Source organism: Maylandia zebra, linkage group LG6 (assembly GCF_041146795.1).
Source record: "Maylandia zebra isolate NMK-2024a linkage group LG6, Mzebra_GT3a, whole genome shotgun sequence".
NCBI lineage: Eukaryota > Metazoa > Chordata > Actinopteri > Cichliformes > Cichlidae > Maylandia > Maylandia zebra.
The window spans coordinates 15,701,468-15,718,775 of NC_135172.1; the positions used below are offsets into that span (position 1 = coordinate 15,701,468).

The following is a 17,308-nucleotide window of genomic DNA, read 5'->3' on the forward strand; positions in this document are numbered from 1 at the left end:
ATCAGGTGGACAGAAACGTGGGATTATTACATCTGTAATGTTGAGTTTACCCATCCCTACTACTTTCAAACCCCACTGCCTAAGAGTAATGAACATTTGTATGTGAGACACAGGATCAACATGACTCCACATACTCATGTATTCAGTCCCGGTTCTTTAAAAGCACTGATGGGTTTTCAGCCAAATGCACATCTCCTCATCCACTGCAGTGTCTCACGTGATAGATCGATGCTATTAGATTGTTAATACAGGTACAATACTGTCTAAGCTGTTGCCGTTGTAGCTGCTCATCGATTGATGGGAAAACATCCTGCTGCACAAACTTACAAGTGTGTTTTGGTCTTGTTGATGTTTAAAAAAAATCTAATCAAATACTTTTTTATCTTCCTCTATAGTGCTCAAACTCTTAATTTTTTTTAAATTAACTGTGACATGAAACTCCCAGGTGTCAGCAGTGAATATTTAGCAATTAACCATACAATATATATTTATAATTAATAGTTTTCCAATAGATCAGGTGGAGCAAAAAGTATCCCTCTGAGTAAATTAAAAAAAAAGCCAAAAACAGAGAACACCTATCAGCTATCAGACCTCCTGCCTCTTCCTAAGTTCAAGCGACCTGCCAAGGTCAGGTTTGAAATGATAAAATAGTCAAGACTGAAGCATCAAAGGGGGAGATATTCTGACCTGTAATGTATGTAAGGGGCTGCCAGTAAATAAATAGATAACTGAAAAACGTGTCAGTGTGAGGAGCTATTTCTGCCCCACTTGGTTCCTGTAGCATATCTCATTAATTCCGCCGCAGAAACAGAAAATTACATAAATGAGATGTTTTTATAATTACATTCAGATTCAGTAATTAAAATCTTGTATATTCAAGATATCTGGTTCTTTATTAAAAAGCGACAGTCCACATATTAGCAGCAAAAGTCTCTATGTGTCTCAAGGAAGACTGAAGACCCAGCCAGATGACATCACAGTGACGTCACGGGGTTATATTGTTCATACCTGGTAAAACGCCGCGCAGACTAGGAGCCGTAGCTGAGTGTCGCTTTAAATAATCCTCCTCTGACTCGATAATTAGATGCGTTAACGTCGTCGCCTTATTACATAATACCAGTCCCTGAGAGCGCGCCTGCGCCTCCACCTAGAGACCAAAGCAGGAACTGCAGGCACGACTTGCCTCTGAATCAGCCCCTCATCACAGAATGATGTGGCAGCCTTCAGTGATGAAGAACAGCCCCCCTCACCGAGTCGTGATGAGGTGAACCGGCGGGGAGAGAGAGAGAAAGACAGAGAGAGAGAAAGAGCGAGCAAGCATCAGCACCGACTGAGACTCATCCCCTCGTCCCCCCACTGACGCCCACACTTCCGGACTGGACCCTCTGGAGGCGGCTGGGTCGGGATGCATGCGTCTCCCAGTGCTGCTTGAGATGTGGATAAGACGACGACGGTGAAAAGGCGACGTGCTCGTTACCTTCCATTAAACCTCCTCGCTGCAGATCTGAACGCTGAACTAATCAATTATCGGCGGCCAACTCGCCCATCACTCACAGGGGGGATTCAGGCTTTGGCCACACTGTCTGTCTGCCGTCAACTGTTGCCTATTTCCTCTGTAAATGAATCTTGTAAGGTGGGTGAGCTCATTCAATATACGGTTAGAGACTGGAGATGAACAGAAAGGCTGCTTTTTGGTAGTGATGATGATGATGAGGTCCAGGATGCTCATTGGGAACCAGCTGTAAATAACTCATATGTATTTTCTGCATGTCTCATAATTAGTGATGTATCTTTTTCAAATTTCTATATTCAAGCTCAGGATTTCTTTTATTTCTTATTTTATTTTAAGCAAACACACAACCTGCCACTTCCCCCTTCTCTTCATCTTGCTACTTCTTCCTTTTTCCTCTTTCCCTGTGATCTTTGTGACACAGAGGAAAGGCCACCCCCTCCTCTTCCTCAGCCTTTTCAACTTTATTTAATATCTGGCACACAGAAGCCAACTGGATCTAGGCTGAGGCTGTCCCGAGGACAAAGGAAGTAGACCAATGTTGCAACTCAGAATTATTTTCATTCTCAGCTCATGCTCTGCTAATCTGCTGACTGCTTTTATGCTATGAATCAGCTGATCATCTGTTCTGTTCGCTGTCCATTACAACTTCCACACTCTGAGTTATATGTTTAGTGGTCTTGTTTTTAGCTCCAAACCCAACCAAACTGAATTGATGTTAAAAAAATGCTTCCAAAATAGAGTCATAGGTATATATAGAGAGATACTTTATTATTATTATTATTTGCTTCAAAAAATAGGCCAACTGAGGCAATTGTGGGAGTAGTATTTGTTCCATCTCGCGAGCAGAGACTGTAATTCCCACAGCTCACACATGAAGTCATGTGTGCCACATTATGGGCTGAGGCGAAATTATCATGCTGCTTCTTTTAATCAGATATGATGTCAGTTGTCTTTTATGAGTACATCACAGCTAAATATATTTTTAGCTGTTTCACAATGCAGGGCACTTTAAGGAAGCGTGTGGTGGTTACTTTTGTTATGTAACATTTCTAGATTCATTTATTCATTCAAGCGCTGTCGAACATGTACCCGTCACAACTTCCTGCCACAGGACCCGGGCTGGCTTTTTCTAAGAAAACACCAAAACGATTAAATGATTCAATCAAGACGTCAGAGGAGCCTTAACAAAAAAAAAAACAGAATGAAATTTCCAGTGGTTTATCTTCACAGCTGTGACTAACTGCAGCTTCTCTATGTTGTGTATCAGTTTAAAAAAGAAATGTTTTTGGCCTTTGGATGTATTAGCGTGACAAGACGGGGGGGTAATCTCAAAAGTTTTGAAATAGCTGATAGATCAGATTTTCCCAGCTTTTTGCAGTTAGGTTTACTAGGATATATAGCTTAAATGATCAGATTTTAATCACCATTGTGGTTCTTTAATCTATATACTGTCTAATTTAATCCAAGACCTGTTTGATTTACAGTGCTATAACAAAGAAAAACAGTTATATGGCAACTGTTTTCAGCAGTGTGTGGATGTTAACTTTATTATAGATTTACATAATAGCACAAAGACCCATGAAGTAAAGCAGTGTTAATTCATGTCCTGTGTTAACTGGACCGAGGTCTTCATGGTTCATTTAGACCACAGAGACGCAGAGATGTCACGGGGTTTCCACAGCTCTGCTCTGCCCCATGAGTGAGTCCCTCTGCCTGGCCTCTGGCCTGCTAATTATCAGCCAGCTTGATAAAGTCATTAATGACCTGACCAGGCCTGCTGGGCCTGGCACTGACACACACTTGTATGTGTGCGCACTACAGAGAGTAAGCCAGACAGTGTGAGGCCAGTGTTGGATACAGGGTGGGGAAGTCTTTTATTTGGGACAAGACGGTGTTTCTGGGCTGGGCCGGTTAGTATTAATAGCTCCTAATGAGTGTCACTCTGAAAAACAAAGCAGCAAATGGAGGAGAAAGGGAAGTGAAAGGTGCTGCCATCCTTTTTACATCATCTTTCTTTAGTTCTCCTTGTGTATATATGTTCATGAAGGATCATGAATGTCTTATCAGCATTTTGACAACAACCACGCATATACCCACAGCTGTGATATTCCTCTTTTTAGATTATTTAGAAGTATTGTTTCTGCAGCCGCATGCATGCACAGCTCCTCAGATAGACAGCATAATTAGCTGTTGGGGGCATTTCATAAAAACAAATGGATTCTTTGAGGTTCTGAGCGGTATTCCCTTTCCTTCTTTTTCATGTCTTACGACTTACAACATGTGGATGTGCACATGCTTACATTTTGTGTGTCTGCAAAGACATCATTTGCCTTCCCTGCATGTTAATTTCATCATTGGGAAGCAGAGAGGAGCCATGGTGGGGGAACGGGAGAGGGAGGAGGAAAGAGAGGCGAAGAAAGAAAGATGAAAGCAGCGAGGAGTTTTCTGTTGTAGGGAAGAGGGGAGGACAATCCCTGCCTGTGGTTTCCATGACAACAGTGACATCACTGTCAGGGTGCTACCTCCTGAACTGTTTGAGTTTCTGTACTGAGTGTTCGCAATCAAACGAACAGATCGGAGTGTGCGTGTGTATGTGAGAAAATGTGGGCATGGCTGTATGTGTGAGCCGTTTCTGAAAGAGATCAAACCTCTGCTTCAGTCGCTCTGTGGTTACCCACTGTTGCCAGGCAACGGCAGTCATGGCAACAAGTTGAAGCATGTAGTAGCGTTGCTAAGCGAAACAAGAGGGTGGGGTGGATTGTTAGCATTGAGATACAAGTGGGTTTAAATATCATACACAGTATATATGGTCTGCAGCTTAATTCTACAAAGTCCTATTAAAGTGGACCCATTACTCTTGTTATATAAATTCTGTTGCAATGCCAGATGCTCATTACAAACATGGACAAAGCCTCAAATAATTACATTAGTGTATGTACAACAAATGTTGGCCAATAGCTCAAGCTTCAGACTGACTTTTTTTTACCCTTGATTCTGTATCATGTCAGTGAGAGTAGATAACCTAATTTGATCATCCTGACGCACTCCCAGGCTTGGCTGTTAGACTCAAAGCCCCGCCCACCTGTTGTTCAAACCTTGTGAGGAGCAGTCTATTAGAAAACAGTTGGCGTAAAGCGAGAACAGCTTGTTTCAGTCAAAGGATGAGTTAAGTGTAAGGAAAAAAGGAACATATTGAAATATGGATTATGCAAAGAGTCCAATTTTATTTTATTTTTTTAAACTGACCTTTAAGCAAGCAACATGTGCTCCATAAACCCCAGTAACATCCGAGGTATATTTCAAAACAACACCTAACAGCTTAAACTGAAATACCCATTTCTATAGAATACATATTTCATTAAATATTGCCATAAATTCAGACTGAGAATTTTTTGGAGTGTGTGTGTGAAATTTTTTTAATGCCAAATTACATGTACTGTTTCTGTTATATTTACTTATAAAGGAAAGAGTAAAGTTAATGAGTAAATAATTACAAAACAGCAATATTGCTTAAAATTCAAATTTTGCATATTTGCATAAATGACCACTAAGTCTGAACAGATCCATTTGTATGATAGAGACCTTTGGCTTCGGTTAATGAGCGACCCAGTTTGTATGTATTTTTAAGTGTAGATGTTAAGATGATGAAGCATTTAAATGTGAGCAAATGTGAAATGTGTCATTTGCATAAATGCTGCTGCCTGTAATAAAAAGAAAGGTAGCACTTTATAGTACAGCTCAGTAATAACATGATAATAGTGGTGTAATAATCAAAAATTTGTAACGCACAGTTAAAAAAACTGTCCAAAGAGCTGCACAAAACAATAAAAACTTCAAAAATAATAGTACAAGATCACAAATTTAAATGTGCCCGCAATACAAAATAACCACCACCAGTTTCAGATTATGAACCCAAGAATACCATGAAATACAGCTATGTTTTCAGATTTAAAGACGGCAATAATTGGAGCACTTGCAATGAACACAGGAAGCTGGTTCCACGATGATGGATGCAACTGAGAAAGTCCTTCCATCTGTTTGAGCCCAGAACAGAGAACACGAAGTCAGAGCTTGTCACTATATCTAAGAAAAGAGGGATTGTGTGAAGGTGAATAAGAGAAATCATATAGGTGAGTGCCTGACCAGTGAGAGCTTTAAAAACTATTTATACATCTTGAATTTAATTCTTAAATGGAAAGGGACAAAATGTAGTGAAGCCATTATGGGAATGATATGATCTAATTTCTTAGCACCAGTTAAGTCTAGATGCAGCATTTTGAAGTAACTGGAGGCAAGATAGAAACTTCTAAAGGAGACCACAATACAGCAAATTATAACAACAGGCAACAGGCTCGAATTACTTTTTCTGTGTAAGGATTAAATAGAAAATATTTGAAATATTTGACGATAAAGCTCTGTTTTGACAACAGATGACAATTTGTTTGTTAAAATGTAGCTCAGGATCCAGATTCTTCACATGAGACTTAACACAGAGAGAGAGGGGACACAGTTTATAAGGAAGAGAAAAAGCACCTCCCAATTTATAGGAACTAAGAATGAATGAATTGGCTCTTGATTTCCATTAAGGATTCAAGAAGAGGAGTTATAGAGCCAGGAAAAGTGAACCCAAAACAGACACTTGGGGGACTCCGTAAAAAATAGGAGTGAACTCAGGAGACAGGAAAGGAAGGTTCTGTGTTTAAGATGGGAATTAAATTGTTTCAAAGCCATAACTTTAATACCTGGCTTTAAATCCAGACTGGACAGGTCCCAGAAGGCCAGTGGAATTTAAAAAGAGTAATAACTGGGAGCAAACTACCTTGCTGTGTGAAAAAGGAGATAATAACCACATAATACTAACCTTCATGAATATAATTAGAAGATAATATACAATAGCCTATTGATGAGCAATGGGAAATTATCATTTTAATACACACAGGTTATCAAACTGTTAACAAAATTTTACTGTGTTGTCACTAACTGGAATTATCACCACATCATTACCACCCTAGTTATTACACTATTATATAAATTTCAGCTAAGTATTGCACAGTAAAATTGTTAATAAATGTGATCATTTGCAGGTATATGAACAATCGTGTTCCTCCTAACAAGAGATACCAGCCCACCGAATATGAGCATGCTGCCAATTGTGCCACGCATGCGGTAAATGCACACACACACACACACACACACACACACACACACACACACACACACACACACACACACAGAAAGTGATCATTAAACCCAGTGAAAATAAGAAAAATCATCATTACATAACATCAGCAGCATCATGCTCGTGTTTACAGTCAGTCCTGCCTGCCTGCCTCTTTGTGCCTCATGTTTCATTTATGCTATGAATTCATTTAGTTGTGGATAATCCCCAGCCTGCTGGGAAGCTCAGTGTTGCACTTCCAGTCAGAGGACCAATGGGAGCGGCTGTCAGCCTGGGTGTATGGGGCGGGGCTCAGCTCACTCTTCATCATCTCCACCCTCTTCCACACTGTGGCCTGGAAGAAGAGCCACTTACGGTATATACTTATATACACACACCCACATATATACATTGTAGCACAATATCTGTGATGCATTGGATTATTTTAAATATATCATTTTTAATAATGATGTTTCATATCTAAACAGTGTCACTGAGTCGTTTCTGAGCTGTTTCTGCTCCCTCTTCAGGTCTGTGGAGCAGTGTTTTCACATGTGTGACAGGATGGTGATCTATTTCTTCATCGCTGCTTCCTACGCCCCTTGGTAAACAAACTAGCCTGCTAGGCGTGTGTGGGTGTGTGTAAACTGTATATATAAGTAAGTACATTATTCAAATTTTATTTATATAGCTCATTTCAACACTTGTGGTACAAGGGGCTCTGAATATGAATAAACACACAAAAGATGATTAAAATCAACATAACAGCAACAGACATAACACAGAACCCCCAACAACCACCACCTCCAGCACATATTACAGATAGCAAATAGTGTTTCCAATAACTGGCACTCAGAGAGTGTTTGTTGAGCTAACTGCAAGGAAACTAATCCTCAGTCTGGGTCCGTTGTGAGAAAACCTATGCACCCTCCTGTTGTCAGTCATGATTAAGTTACATAGGCTGTAAATAAAAGATGACATTATTATTATCTCTCCGCCCCCCCCCCCCCCCCCCCCTTCTTTTCTTTTTAATCAAATGTGACAAGCAAGTGGATCTGACTTAAAATTGGTGTTAACGGTGAAAACTGCTCTACGCGGTTTACAAAGCGTCCATTAGTTCTGATTGGATTTCATGTCATCAGAAGATTTTCATTTTCATCTCATTTTTATTTGGAGGCAAAAGTGTCAATACGTTTTAGCCTGGCTTTTGTCCTGTTTTGTGTTTCTGTTTTGTTTAGTTATTATCTTGTTTTTATAAGGGTGGCTGTAGCTCAGGCGGTAGAGCAGGTCATCTACTGATCGGAAGGTTGGTGGTTCGATTCCTGGCTTCCCCTAGTCTGCATGCCAAATATCCTTGGGCAAGATACTAACCCCAAATTGCTCTCCGATCCATCCATCGGAGTATGAGTGTGTGAATGCTACTTAGAAAGCACTAAGAACAATGTGCTTGTGTGAATGGGTGAATGCACAAGTTGTGTAAAGCGCTTTGAGTGCTCAGAAGAGTAGAAAAGCGCTATATAAGATCCATTTACCATAAGAAAAAAAAGGTTGGTGGTGAAAATTATTGGTCAGCGAAATTAAAACTGCTGAAAACACTGCAAACTTAGGATCTTATCAGTGACAAGTTAGCCAAAGCATATCCTGTTTTATGAGCTGATTGGAATAATAGTTTAAAAAATAAACATCATGCTGTATTTTAAAAGATCTGCAATTAGAAGATGAATCCATGAGATTTCGTCATGCATTGTCAAAGGTATGTGCCTTTTTTGACGTGACGCTGTGCGCCACGTTATTGTTTACATGACATTAATTTCTAAAATAGTGGATATAGACAAACTACCATTGCTGTTACTCTGACTATCTGCAGTTTTACGGCAGTTTTACGTGTGTATATCTAAGTATACACACGTAAAACAGCAATTATTGTCCCTCCATTTAGAACGACAGAGGCGTTCGAAGTTCACTCGGGCGCCTCTACATTCAACACAGACGCTGTCACAACCCAAATCCCAACGTCGGTTTTGAATAAATTTACTTTTTTGAAAAATTTTAATTTATGTACGCTATATGCATTTTGTTCATTCCTAAGTTGTGATTCTACACCAATCAAAATACTGTCTTTAATAATTAACATTTGAAATGCTGAAGGCGTTTCAAAATTAGCTGCTTTTCCAGCAAAACAAAAACTTTACTGAAGTACTTAAGGTTTTGTAAGGGTACAAAACCCTGTTTAGTCTTTCCCTCCCTTTTATTTTTAGCGTTTACATGTGGACAGAGATATTTTTTCAAAACTGCATGTGTAGATGGCATTTTTTTTGATTGATTGATTGATTTTTTCAACAGGCTAAACCTGCGAGAGCTGGGTCCCTGGGCGTGTCACATGCGCTGGTTAGTTTGGGTCATGGCGTCTTTTGGAACCACCTACGTCTTCTTCTTCCATGAGAGGTCTGCTCACATATTTATTTCCTTAGTATGTCAAATATTTAAACTTCTTTTAAAATTGATTAAGCTTTTTCCAAGCTGTTATTAAGATTGCCTAACTTTACGCTCAGTAACACCCGTGCTCAGTAACCCATTGCTGTCATAGGTATAAGCTCATGGAGTTGATCTGCTACACAGTGATGGGAGTTTTTCCTGCCCTGGTCATCCTCTCAATGGTGAGGCCACTCACATTTTCTGCTGCTTGATTGGGTTTAAAATGACCCATTAAACAGTTTAAAAATAATAAACTTAATGCCTCTTCTCAGCCGGAGCAGTCCGGGTTGTGTGAGCTGCTGGTCGGCGGGGCCTGCTACTGTTTGGGGATAGTCTTCTTCAAAAGTGACGGCATTGTCCCATTCGCTCACGCTATTTGGCACATGTTTGTAGCTATGGGAGCGGCCATACATTACTACGCCATCTGGAAGTACCTCTACGCCCAGCCACCCAACCACCAGGTCCACACCTCCAGATGACATCAGCACTGACCTCACAGGAAGTAACTCCTGTTTTTGAGCGGATACGAGGGGCTGTCCACATTCAGGGGCTGCCTCATGTTGAAGGTGGGGGGATGGGGAGTGGGGGGTAAACATGCACTTTTCAGTGTGACAGAAACCAAAACTAATGGTGCATTCAGGTCCCTCTCATCAGTTCGAAATGTCTAACATTTCCATGTTTATCACCAAAAAGTTGCCTTCAAGCAGCCAGTGAATGAATGGGTAAAACGGGTCCAAATCCAAATTAAATCTTTTGCATCGTCTTCACACTCCTACTTTTCTAAAAATAGCACCTTTAAAAAGCAATTTAAACTACTTTACTTTTTCTTTGAGGATAAAATAAAATCACATCAGTGTGCTGAAATAGCATAAAATAATGTAATGGAATACAGCACAGTGTGAAACACAAAGAAATACTTTAAGCCCTGTTTTAAGACAACAGTTAATTCATGCAGGTCTTGCAATTTTGCTTTGTTTTGCAGGTACTTCTCCTTGTTTAGCTTTGAATCTGGGACAGGAAGTACAGCTGGCCTAGATAATGACTGATGGAGTCAAAGATGTGAGACCTTAATGTGACAGCTTTGATTCAGTCTGAGGCAAAGCCCAGTGTGGAAAATATTCATGAAACACTTCCCCGCTTCTTGGAAAACTCAGAAAAAAACTCATGTGTCTGTATCAGTATTTTATTCATTCAGATCTTCTGCCGTCTGAATTTTAGACAGGAAGTTAATCAACACTTTTAATTTAATTCTTACTAACCGATGACCAACTGAATCCAGTTACCTCCAGTGATGCAATACCTCCTGACGTTCTGAGCTGAGAGGGCAATCAAATGCACCATTTAGGGTTAATTATCACGTTTGGTATACATGAAGGATAAATATGTTGAATGTGAACTTCAAGGCTGGCAGCTCCTGAACTGGGACCCCCCCCTCCCCAAGATCATTTTAGTTTTACACTTCTAACAGTATTTTCCAGGACTTTGGTTTCAGGGGTTAATCACTATTCTCGGAGATTTCTCTCTGTGCCGTGCGCGCCCAGATTTAGTGTGCAGAAGCGGAATTGAGGGCATTGTCTATTTGTCAAGAGAAAATCACTATTAAAATTGGCAGACTCGACTCATGAGATTAATTTTAGTGTTTTTAGTTTGATTACACTAAGCAGGCTGCAACATCAGTAATTTACTATTCCCAATTCAGAGCTCTAGATAGTATTATTACTGCTATTGTTATTAGATGTGCTATCTACACCATAGTACTCTGTATGATTTTAACAATAGCTGCTTAAGTCGGTGACTTCCTGTGAAGTTTTTTAAACATGATCGTAGAGGTTTTTTTCTTTTTCTTAAGTTTAACACTCAGATATTTGTAGTTTTAGTCTTGGAGACTTTTACTCGTGTGCTTCCACATATACCAGTCGCCACACTTTCGATTTTTGAGCATAAACACTGAATTCTAATACTGTTGTCGATTAGGTTTAGTACGTGAAGATACAGTATTTATCAGAGACATACAGTACATGCCGACTTCATCTATATTTTCTTCTGATCTTCTCGTTGTGTTACTCGATCATCTTCTCAGTCTTCATCCTAAACGAATGGAAAACAGCTGATAGCTACAACATGGTTGGAGCTCAAACCACTGTCTGATTCAGCACTGCCAGAAGACTTACTGCCGTTAACCGATAGCACACTACTACCATATATGTATGTTTCACACTTGAAAGGAAACTGAAGCTATAGTATTGTTGAACAATCTGGCCCGATAATAAAGGCATCTCAGGTGCGTGTGTGTGTGTGTGTGCTCGCGCGCGTGTGCTCGCGTGTGTGTGTGTTTGCCCAAGTGTTTGTGCCTGTGTGTATCCTATACTATCTGACTACCATGAATCCAAAGCCTCTAACTGGCTGAGTCTATGTTTACACATGAATGCATGTACCTTGAACACATCAAAATATATCTGAAACATATATGTATTCTTAGCGTCGAGTTGTACGTGCTGCTTCGTGGTTTAAAGGACGAAGCAGAGTGTGATTAATGTGGCGAGAGGATTTTAAAAGGTCGAAGCAGCTGGTATTTAAGGGTTGTCAAAAAAAACTTTTTCATTATAGTTTCACTGCAGTATGTCGGATCATCTGGGCTTAAAAGTCCAAGGAAGCCACATTAAAAAGGACCACTGCAGCTGCTATGGTTGTTTGCAGCTCTAAGCAAATAAATGCATTTTATTTATTTATTTATTTATTTATATGCTGGCACCTCCCCATACAGCTTCACCTGCTCACTCACAGCTGCCCCAGAAGTTTTCTGCAAGTTTTACATATATGGATTTACATAATGGATAGAAAAGATTTCAAATCTTTACACCTGGACTCTTTACCCCTTGAAAGCCCGCTAGCAGTAACCCTTAAAGCTCTTTTCTGTCATGTTTCAGGGCTGCTTATAGAACAAAATGACTGGGCGTACATCAGAAGTCAGGTCGTATCTGCCTGTGTAGCTACCTGGGAAAACCTGGAAACTGCCTGTTTGAACTATGAAATAAATGCCAGAAATTTTTAATTTTTTGAAAAAGTAGAGTTTATTGAACAATCTGACAAAAGTTTTAATTTGTATCATTTGTCAAAAAAAACAAAACAAAAAGCAGAAACACTGACACTGACTAAAAAAATCTCACAACAGCTGATGTATTAGATATGACACACTTAGCATTACAGGGCTAGTAGTCGTCAGAAGGTGTGAAAACTGGTCATTAAGGGCAGAGGGGAGGTCGTTTGTACTTCAATAACACTTTAAGCGACGCTGCACAACCCCCTAAATTTGCTGCAAAACTCTGCAAAAGTTTGCATTTGGAGTTAAATCCATCACTGTGATGAGCACTTATGAAATGCTGTTTATTTGCCCGTGCAAGTGTAGTAGGTCATGAGGTAACGCATAAGGTGAGCGTTACCTTTAAATGTTGAGGTCGACACACAAACCTGGATTCAGATCCAAACCGCAGCTCAGTTTTTCCTCTATCGCTCAACGTGTTTTAAGGATAAGCCTCTAACTAGTGGACAAAAACTGACAACCAGCACAAAACTGGACTGAAAACAAGTTATTTTATAATATCACCTTGTTTGTGTAGCCACTGTTGCCTCAAGACATCTAATAATCATTCTTCATTCTATACTGAAGGGTCCAAAAACAACACGATGACACCAAACCTTGAATAAAAGTGATAAAATAGTCTGAGGGTGACACAATACTTTATCATTTTGTACATTTGAGACCCTAGCATGAAGAGGAGTGCGTTTGTCGCACGGTGGATATCTTATTTAAAACTGAAACAGAGTTACTCTGGAGTATTCGTGCTCTCAGTGTTTACTCGAGTCTCTGGGATGAACCAAACAACTGAGAGAGTTTACAGTTTGTCTTGTATCCAAGCCAGGTCTGGCTGCGGTGAGATAAAGTAAAGGATTTGATGTGTGTCTTGTCTTGATTACAGTATGTGTCTCATTCAGACATACACCCCACCTGCCTTTGTAAAGATCTTTATAACAGCGTCCGCGAAGCCTCGTGGACCCTCTGTATATTATTTATAGACGCTCTGTGATTGTGGAGCTGCTGACTCTGTTCTCAGTCCTGCTGGTGTTTCCTTTCTCGTCCTACAGGACTGATTATATTATCTCACCCTTATTCTAGTTTTCATATTGGTTATTGTGTCTGTGGTGCTTTTTGTGCTGTGATAAGCCGATATGATGCCAACAATGCTTTTATCTTTTCTATTTCTCTTGTAATAAAAAAGCTTTTTTCATGCATTTTTATGTCGTTTTTTATAGTGTTTCACCTTTTTTGTAGCTCATGTAAGAAAAAAAGGTTATTTTCACAAGTAGTTTTGTTACACCAAAAACATATTACAAAATGAGCTCCAGATGTATCTAAACTACATTATAGCGACCAGTCTGTCCTTTGATCTTGTTTCATACCACTTTAATTCAATCAAGAGTCATTCTCAAGGAGACTGAAATAAATTGAGGCAGACTTATTTTATATAATTAGCCTCATATGAGGAGAGGAAATGAGACACCAGAAGAAGGGGGAAAAAAGAAGGTAAACATACAGTCACAATAAAAAACAAAGTACAGAAATTATGAGGTTTTACATGTTGATACATAATAAAAAACAATCTGGTCCACAGAAGGTCTTAAAACTAGGTAAATCCAATAAGAAAATAAAATATTTACAACACTATGCAGAAGAGTGTGAAAAAGTAAGTGCACCCATACTGCGGCTACATGAATTAAGAGGGTAAGTGGGGGCAGGTGCCGCTAATCAAATGCACCAATAGGCTGAACTCTATTCTGCTCAATAATAATTTTATCTCTTTATAATCTTATTGGTGTGGTGTGGCCCCCCACAGCAGTCCCAGTTTTCTAATGGGGTAATTTTTAAGCCCACCCCTGTACTTAACTGAACACCAGCAAGTGTGAGCATCTCTATGAAAGTAGGGGTTCTCTTACTCTGCCAGAAAGGACAGACATTAGTGATAATCTTAAGAGGAAAGAACTGCTCTGGGAAGTCCATCATTCCACAGCAAGAATTTTGGCTTTTGTGTTTATTTTGTAAATAAATCATGACACTGTGCAGTATCTCATGTTGATGTTCATCTGGGGTTGTATAAGTCATTTTAAGGTAAGGATTTTAGTAAGGATTCGATCATTTCTATTATATATTATATATAGGGTGCAATACTTTCCACGACTGCAGATCTATTATCAAGACGATTACCCTATTTTATTTTTTAAGTGGAATATATAAAACCACGCGTTAAAAGACCACGTTGTTTCCTTCGGATCTACCGTTGTAGTTCGTGCTAGTGCCGCCTCTGTCCGCCAGGGGGAGTCGCCTCTACACGCTCTGGTGCCAGAGCAGGTGTAGCGAGGTGAAGCATCGCGTGTGGCTCGGCTGTTTCCGTCACGGCTCGGCAGTGAACCGCTGTGGATGTGGGAATGCGGTTGCCGGAGGCTGTGGGCATTGCTGGACACTCGGCGGAGATGTACGCACGGGAGCAGGAGCCCACAGCGGCTGGCTGTCGTCCAAGTTAACGGGCTGTTTTGGGGATGTGGGTGGGACCCCCGGACGGCTGGGTGTCGCTCGGAGCAGGGGAGCTGGGTGTTCCCCCCCCCCCCCCCCCCATTTATAGAGCCTGTGATTTTTCTGCACGGTAGGGGAATAAGAGAGACACCAGGAAGGATTCCCCAGCACTATGGAGCCACGCACTGCAGACAGCGTGAGTACAAACGCACAGACACCGGCAGAGCCCCCGGGGGACTGGGCTCGCCTCTGCTGGAACCACTCATCAACTTTTCCGCGACCTATTTTATTGACAGGCAGACGCGTCGCTGCTTTCTGCTCCCCGATATGTAAAAAACAGGTTTTCTTTCTCTCTCTCTTTGTTGAGCGTTGCGCAGATGTCCAAACAACATTGAGATAAATTGATAATTAATTGTGTGCAACGACCTCGCGCAGTAACACAGACGCACCTGCTGCCGTCAGAGATCGGCTGCTGTGAGTTTTCCGCGCCGCGCCTGACGGCTCATCAGCGGATTAATTTCTGAGGATCTTCTCCTGCCTTTTGTTGCCACGGCGGTTGCTACTGACGACCAGTGAATCCAAAGTCGTAAACAGACGGACCGGCTGTAAATAACGGGCTGTCACAAGTTTAGTCCTATATTATGATGTAGGCGTGGGCTTTTTCCTTAGCGCACTGCTTAAATCTGACCTTCTGCTGGTAAAGACAAGGACAACCACAAGTCTGTGTGACATGGTTACTAAATGTAACACGACCTCCTGGGTTACTAAACGCAACCCAATTTACCAGTGCGAAAAGGTATCCCCTCCCTCTGTGTGTGTTTCTTTCTGCGTGTAGGATTGAGTTAACTGCAGCCAAGTAGCCAGATTACCATGGATTAGCTGGCATTTAAAATAGTCACGTTATCCCACCAGTCCCTGCACAGTCAGCTACAACAACACCTTTTAGGTTGCCTGCCAAATGTTTCTGCAGTAAAGGAACTTAGGGTTGTAAATGGGATGCAGTTAAAACGGGTTGGATGAGGTTCTGCTTTCACCTGATGCAGCTGATTCCTGATGAGACCCCTCACTACAGGTCTAGCGGTCAAAGGAGTTCATGCAAAGGTACGAATGAAGCTGACCCACCTTAGGGGTATAGATGGGAAACAGACTTTTTAGGATGTAGGGTATTTTAAAAAGATTTGGTTGTTTGGTTGGTTGGTAGGGTAGGGGTCCTGAGGTGAAGGTCCTGAGCCACCGCTCATTTCTTTATATTTGGCTTGGAAAGGTGCAACGATTTACTGAAACGTGTTGAACAAACGTGGAAATACAGTTAGTGAAGCAAAAACACCCAGCTTTAAAGTCAATATTTGGTATGATCACCTTTATTCGTCACACAACCTGAACTCTCTTAGTTAAGCTTTCTTGTCATTTCTTCTTCAGCAATATTTCTCCAGGCTTCCTGAACGACATTCAAAGCTCTTCTTTGGAGGTCGGCTGCTTTTTGTTCTGTTTTCTGTCAAGATGATCCCCACACTGCTTCAATAATGTTGAGGTCCGGGTTCTGGGGAGGCCAATCCATGACTGAAAGTGTTCCACTGTGTGTTTTTCTACCCAAGTATGACTTTACTGCACTGATGGTGTGTTTGGGATCATTGTCATGGTATTACATGATGGATCAAAATCTGATGGTACTTTTCTGTTTTCATAATTGCATCAATTAAGACCACTTTTAAGAAAAACTGCAAAATATAAACAAAAGAGGGTTGGCTCAAGATTTTTGCACAATACTGTATATATACAAATTAAATATAAAAATAAAGAAAATCCATTTGAATAATTTAGCAGTGTTTTTAAGTGCGGGTTTTAGGCTTTCAATGTGGTGATTTGCTGCTTTACTCTGTTCTTTGTAAATTAAAAATAAATAAATTAATAAATGTGCTTCCAAGTAGTCAGCCTTAGGTCATTTATGTTCTGTGATTGTTTTATTTAGTTAGTTTATTTAGTTTTATTTAAAAAAAATTAAATGCACAAAAAAGCATTATTCTAATATACTAAAAAAACAAGTAGTTGCAGAGAGAAAACTCTGTGTGCCATATGGGTCTGTTTGCTGTGCACACTATATAATCTACACAAAAATAATCTATTAAGTGTTTATTCGTTTATTTTGTTAAACATAACAACCACTGCAGACACTGCTTGATTTTCAAAAAGGCAGTTTCATTGCAGTATTCAGTGTTCCCCTTCAGCACAGAGCCAGAGTCCTGGTCGGCCTTTTTTTTTTTTTTTCAACCAAGCCATAGTCAAGAGTCTGACGTGAAAACAGCTTAGTGCTTTCAATGAAATTATTAAAAAGCTAAAAGCAGACGGTATTATTTAATCCCAGAGGACGTAGACGGGCTGTTAATGATGAATGGGATCCTTCAGCTTTGACCTGAACATCATCTGTTTTATTTTTCCAGCGTGAAAGGTGACAGTGAAATGAATTGCAGAGCATATGACAATCAGCTGTACACACTGTGCTGCTGCACATAGAGGCAAAAATACTATCTGCATCAAGGTACTCACCACACACACACACACACACACACACACACACACACACACACACACACACACA

At 40.4% G+C, this 17,308-nt stretch overlaps 2 protein-coding genes across 7 annotated transcripts in view; both read left to right on the plus strand.

The window, feature by feature from the left end:
• The first annotated feature begins 1,184 nt into the window (after positions 1-1,184).
• On the plus strand, positions 1,185-13,436 carry LOC101469613 (monocyte to macrophage differentiation factor 2). The gene is made up of 7 exons (XM_004568318.6): positions 1,185-1,633; positions 6,598-6,679; positions 6,887-7,047; positions 7,202-7,276; positions 9,015-9,116; positions 9,259-9,328; positions 9,419-13,436. The coding sequence occupies exons 1-7, from the start codon at positions 1,620-1,622 to the stop codon at positions 9,623-9,625; spliced, it is 711 nt and encodes a 236-aa protein (XP_004568375.1). The 5' UTR covers positions 1,185-1,619; the 3' UTR covers positions 9,626-13,436.
• Positions 13,437-14,549: 1,113 nt separating this feature from the next.
• Positions 14,550-17,308, plus strand: part of radil (Ras association and DIL domains) — a 36,549-nt gene continuing 33,790 nt past the window's right edge. For 2 of the 6 annotated variants that reach the window (XM_004568319.3, XM_004568320.3), the window contains exons 1-2: positions 14,550-14,908; positions 17,151-17,248. The gene's annotated coding sequence lies outside the window, so the exon portion shown is untranslated. Of the gene's footprint in view, positions 14,909-15,504; positions 15,814-17,150; positions 17,249-17,308 lie in introns of those variants that run through there. The other 4 variants (XM_004568321.3, XM_004568322.3, XM_012923865.3 and 1 more) reach the window with 3 other exon arrangements.

Excerpts from the sequence above, each read along its gene's own strand:
- LOC101469613 (XM_004568318.6), top strand. Across the intron at positions 7,048-7,201 it reads TGGAAGAAGAGCCACTTACG|GTCTGTGGAGCAGTGTTTTC; the intron begins GTATATACTTAT and ends CTCCCTCTTCAG. Across the intron at positions 7,277-9,014 it reads GCTGCTTCCTACGCCCCTTG|GCTAAACCTGCGAGAGCTGG; the intron begins GTAAACAAACTA and ends TTTTTTCAACAG.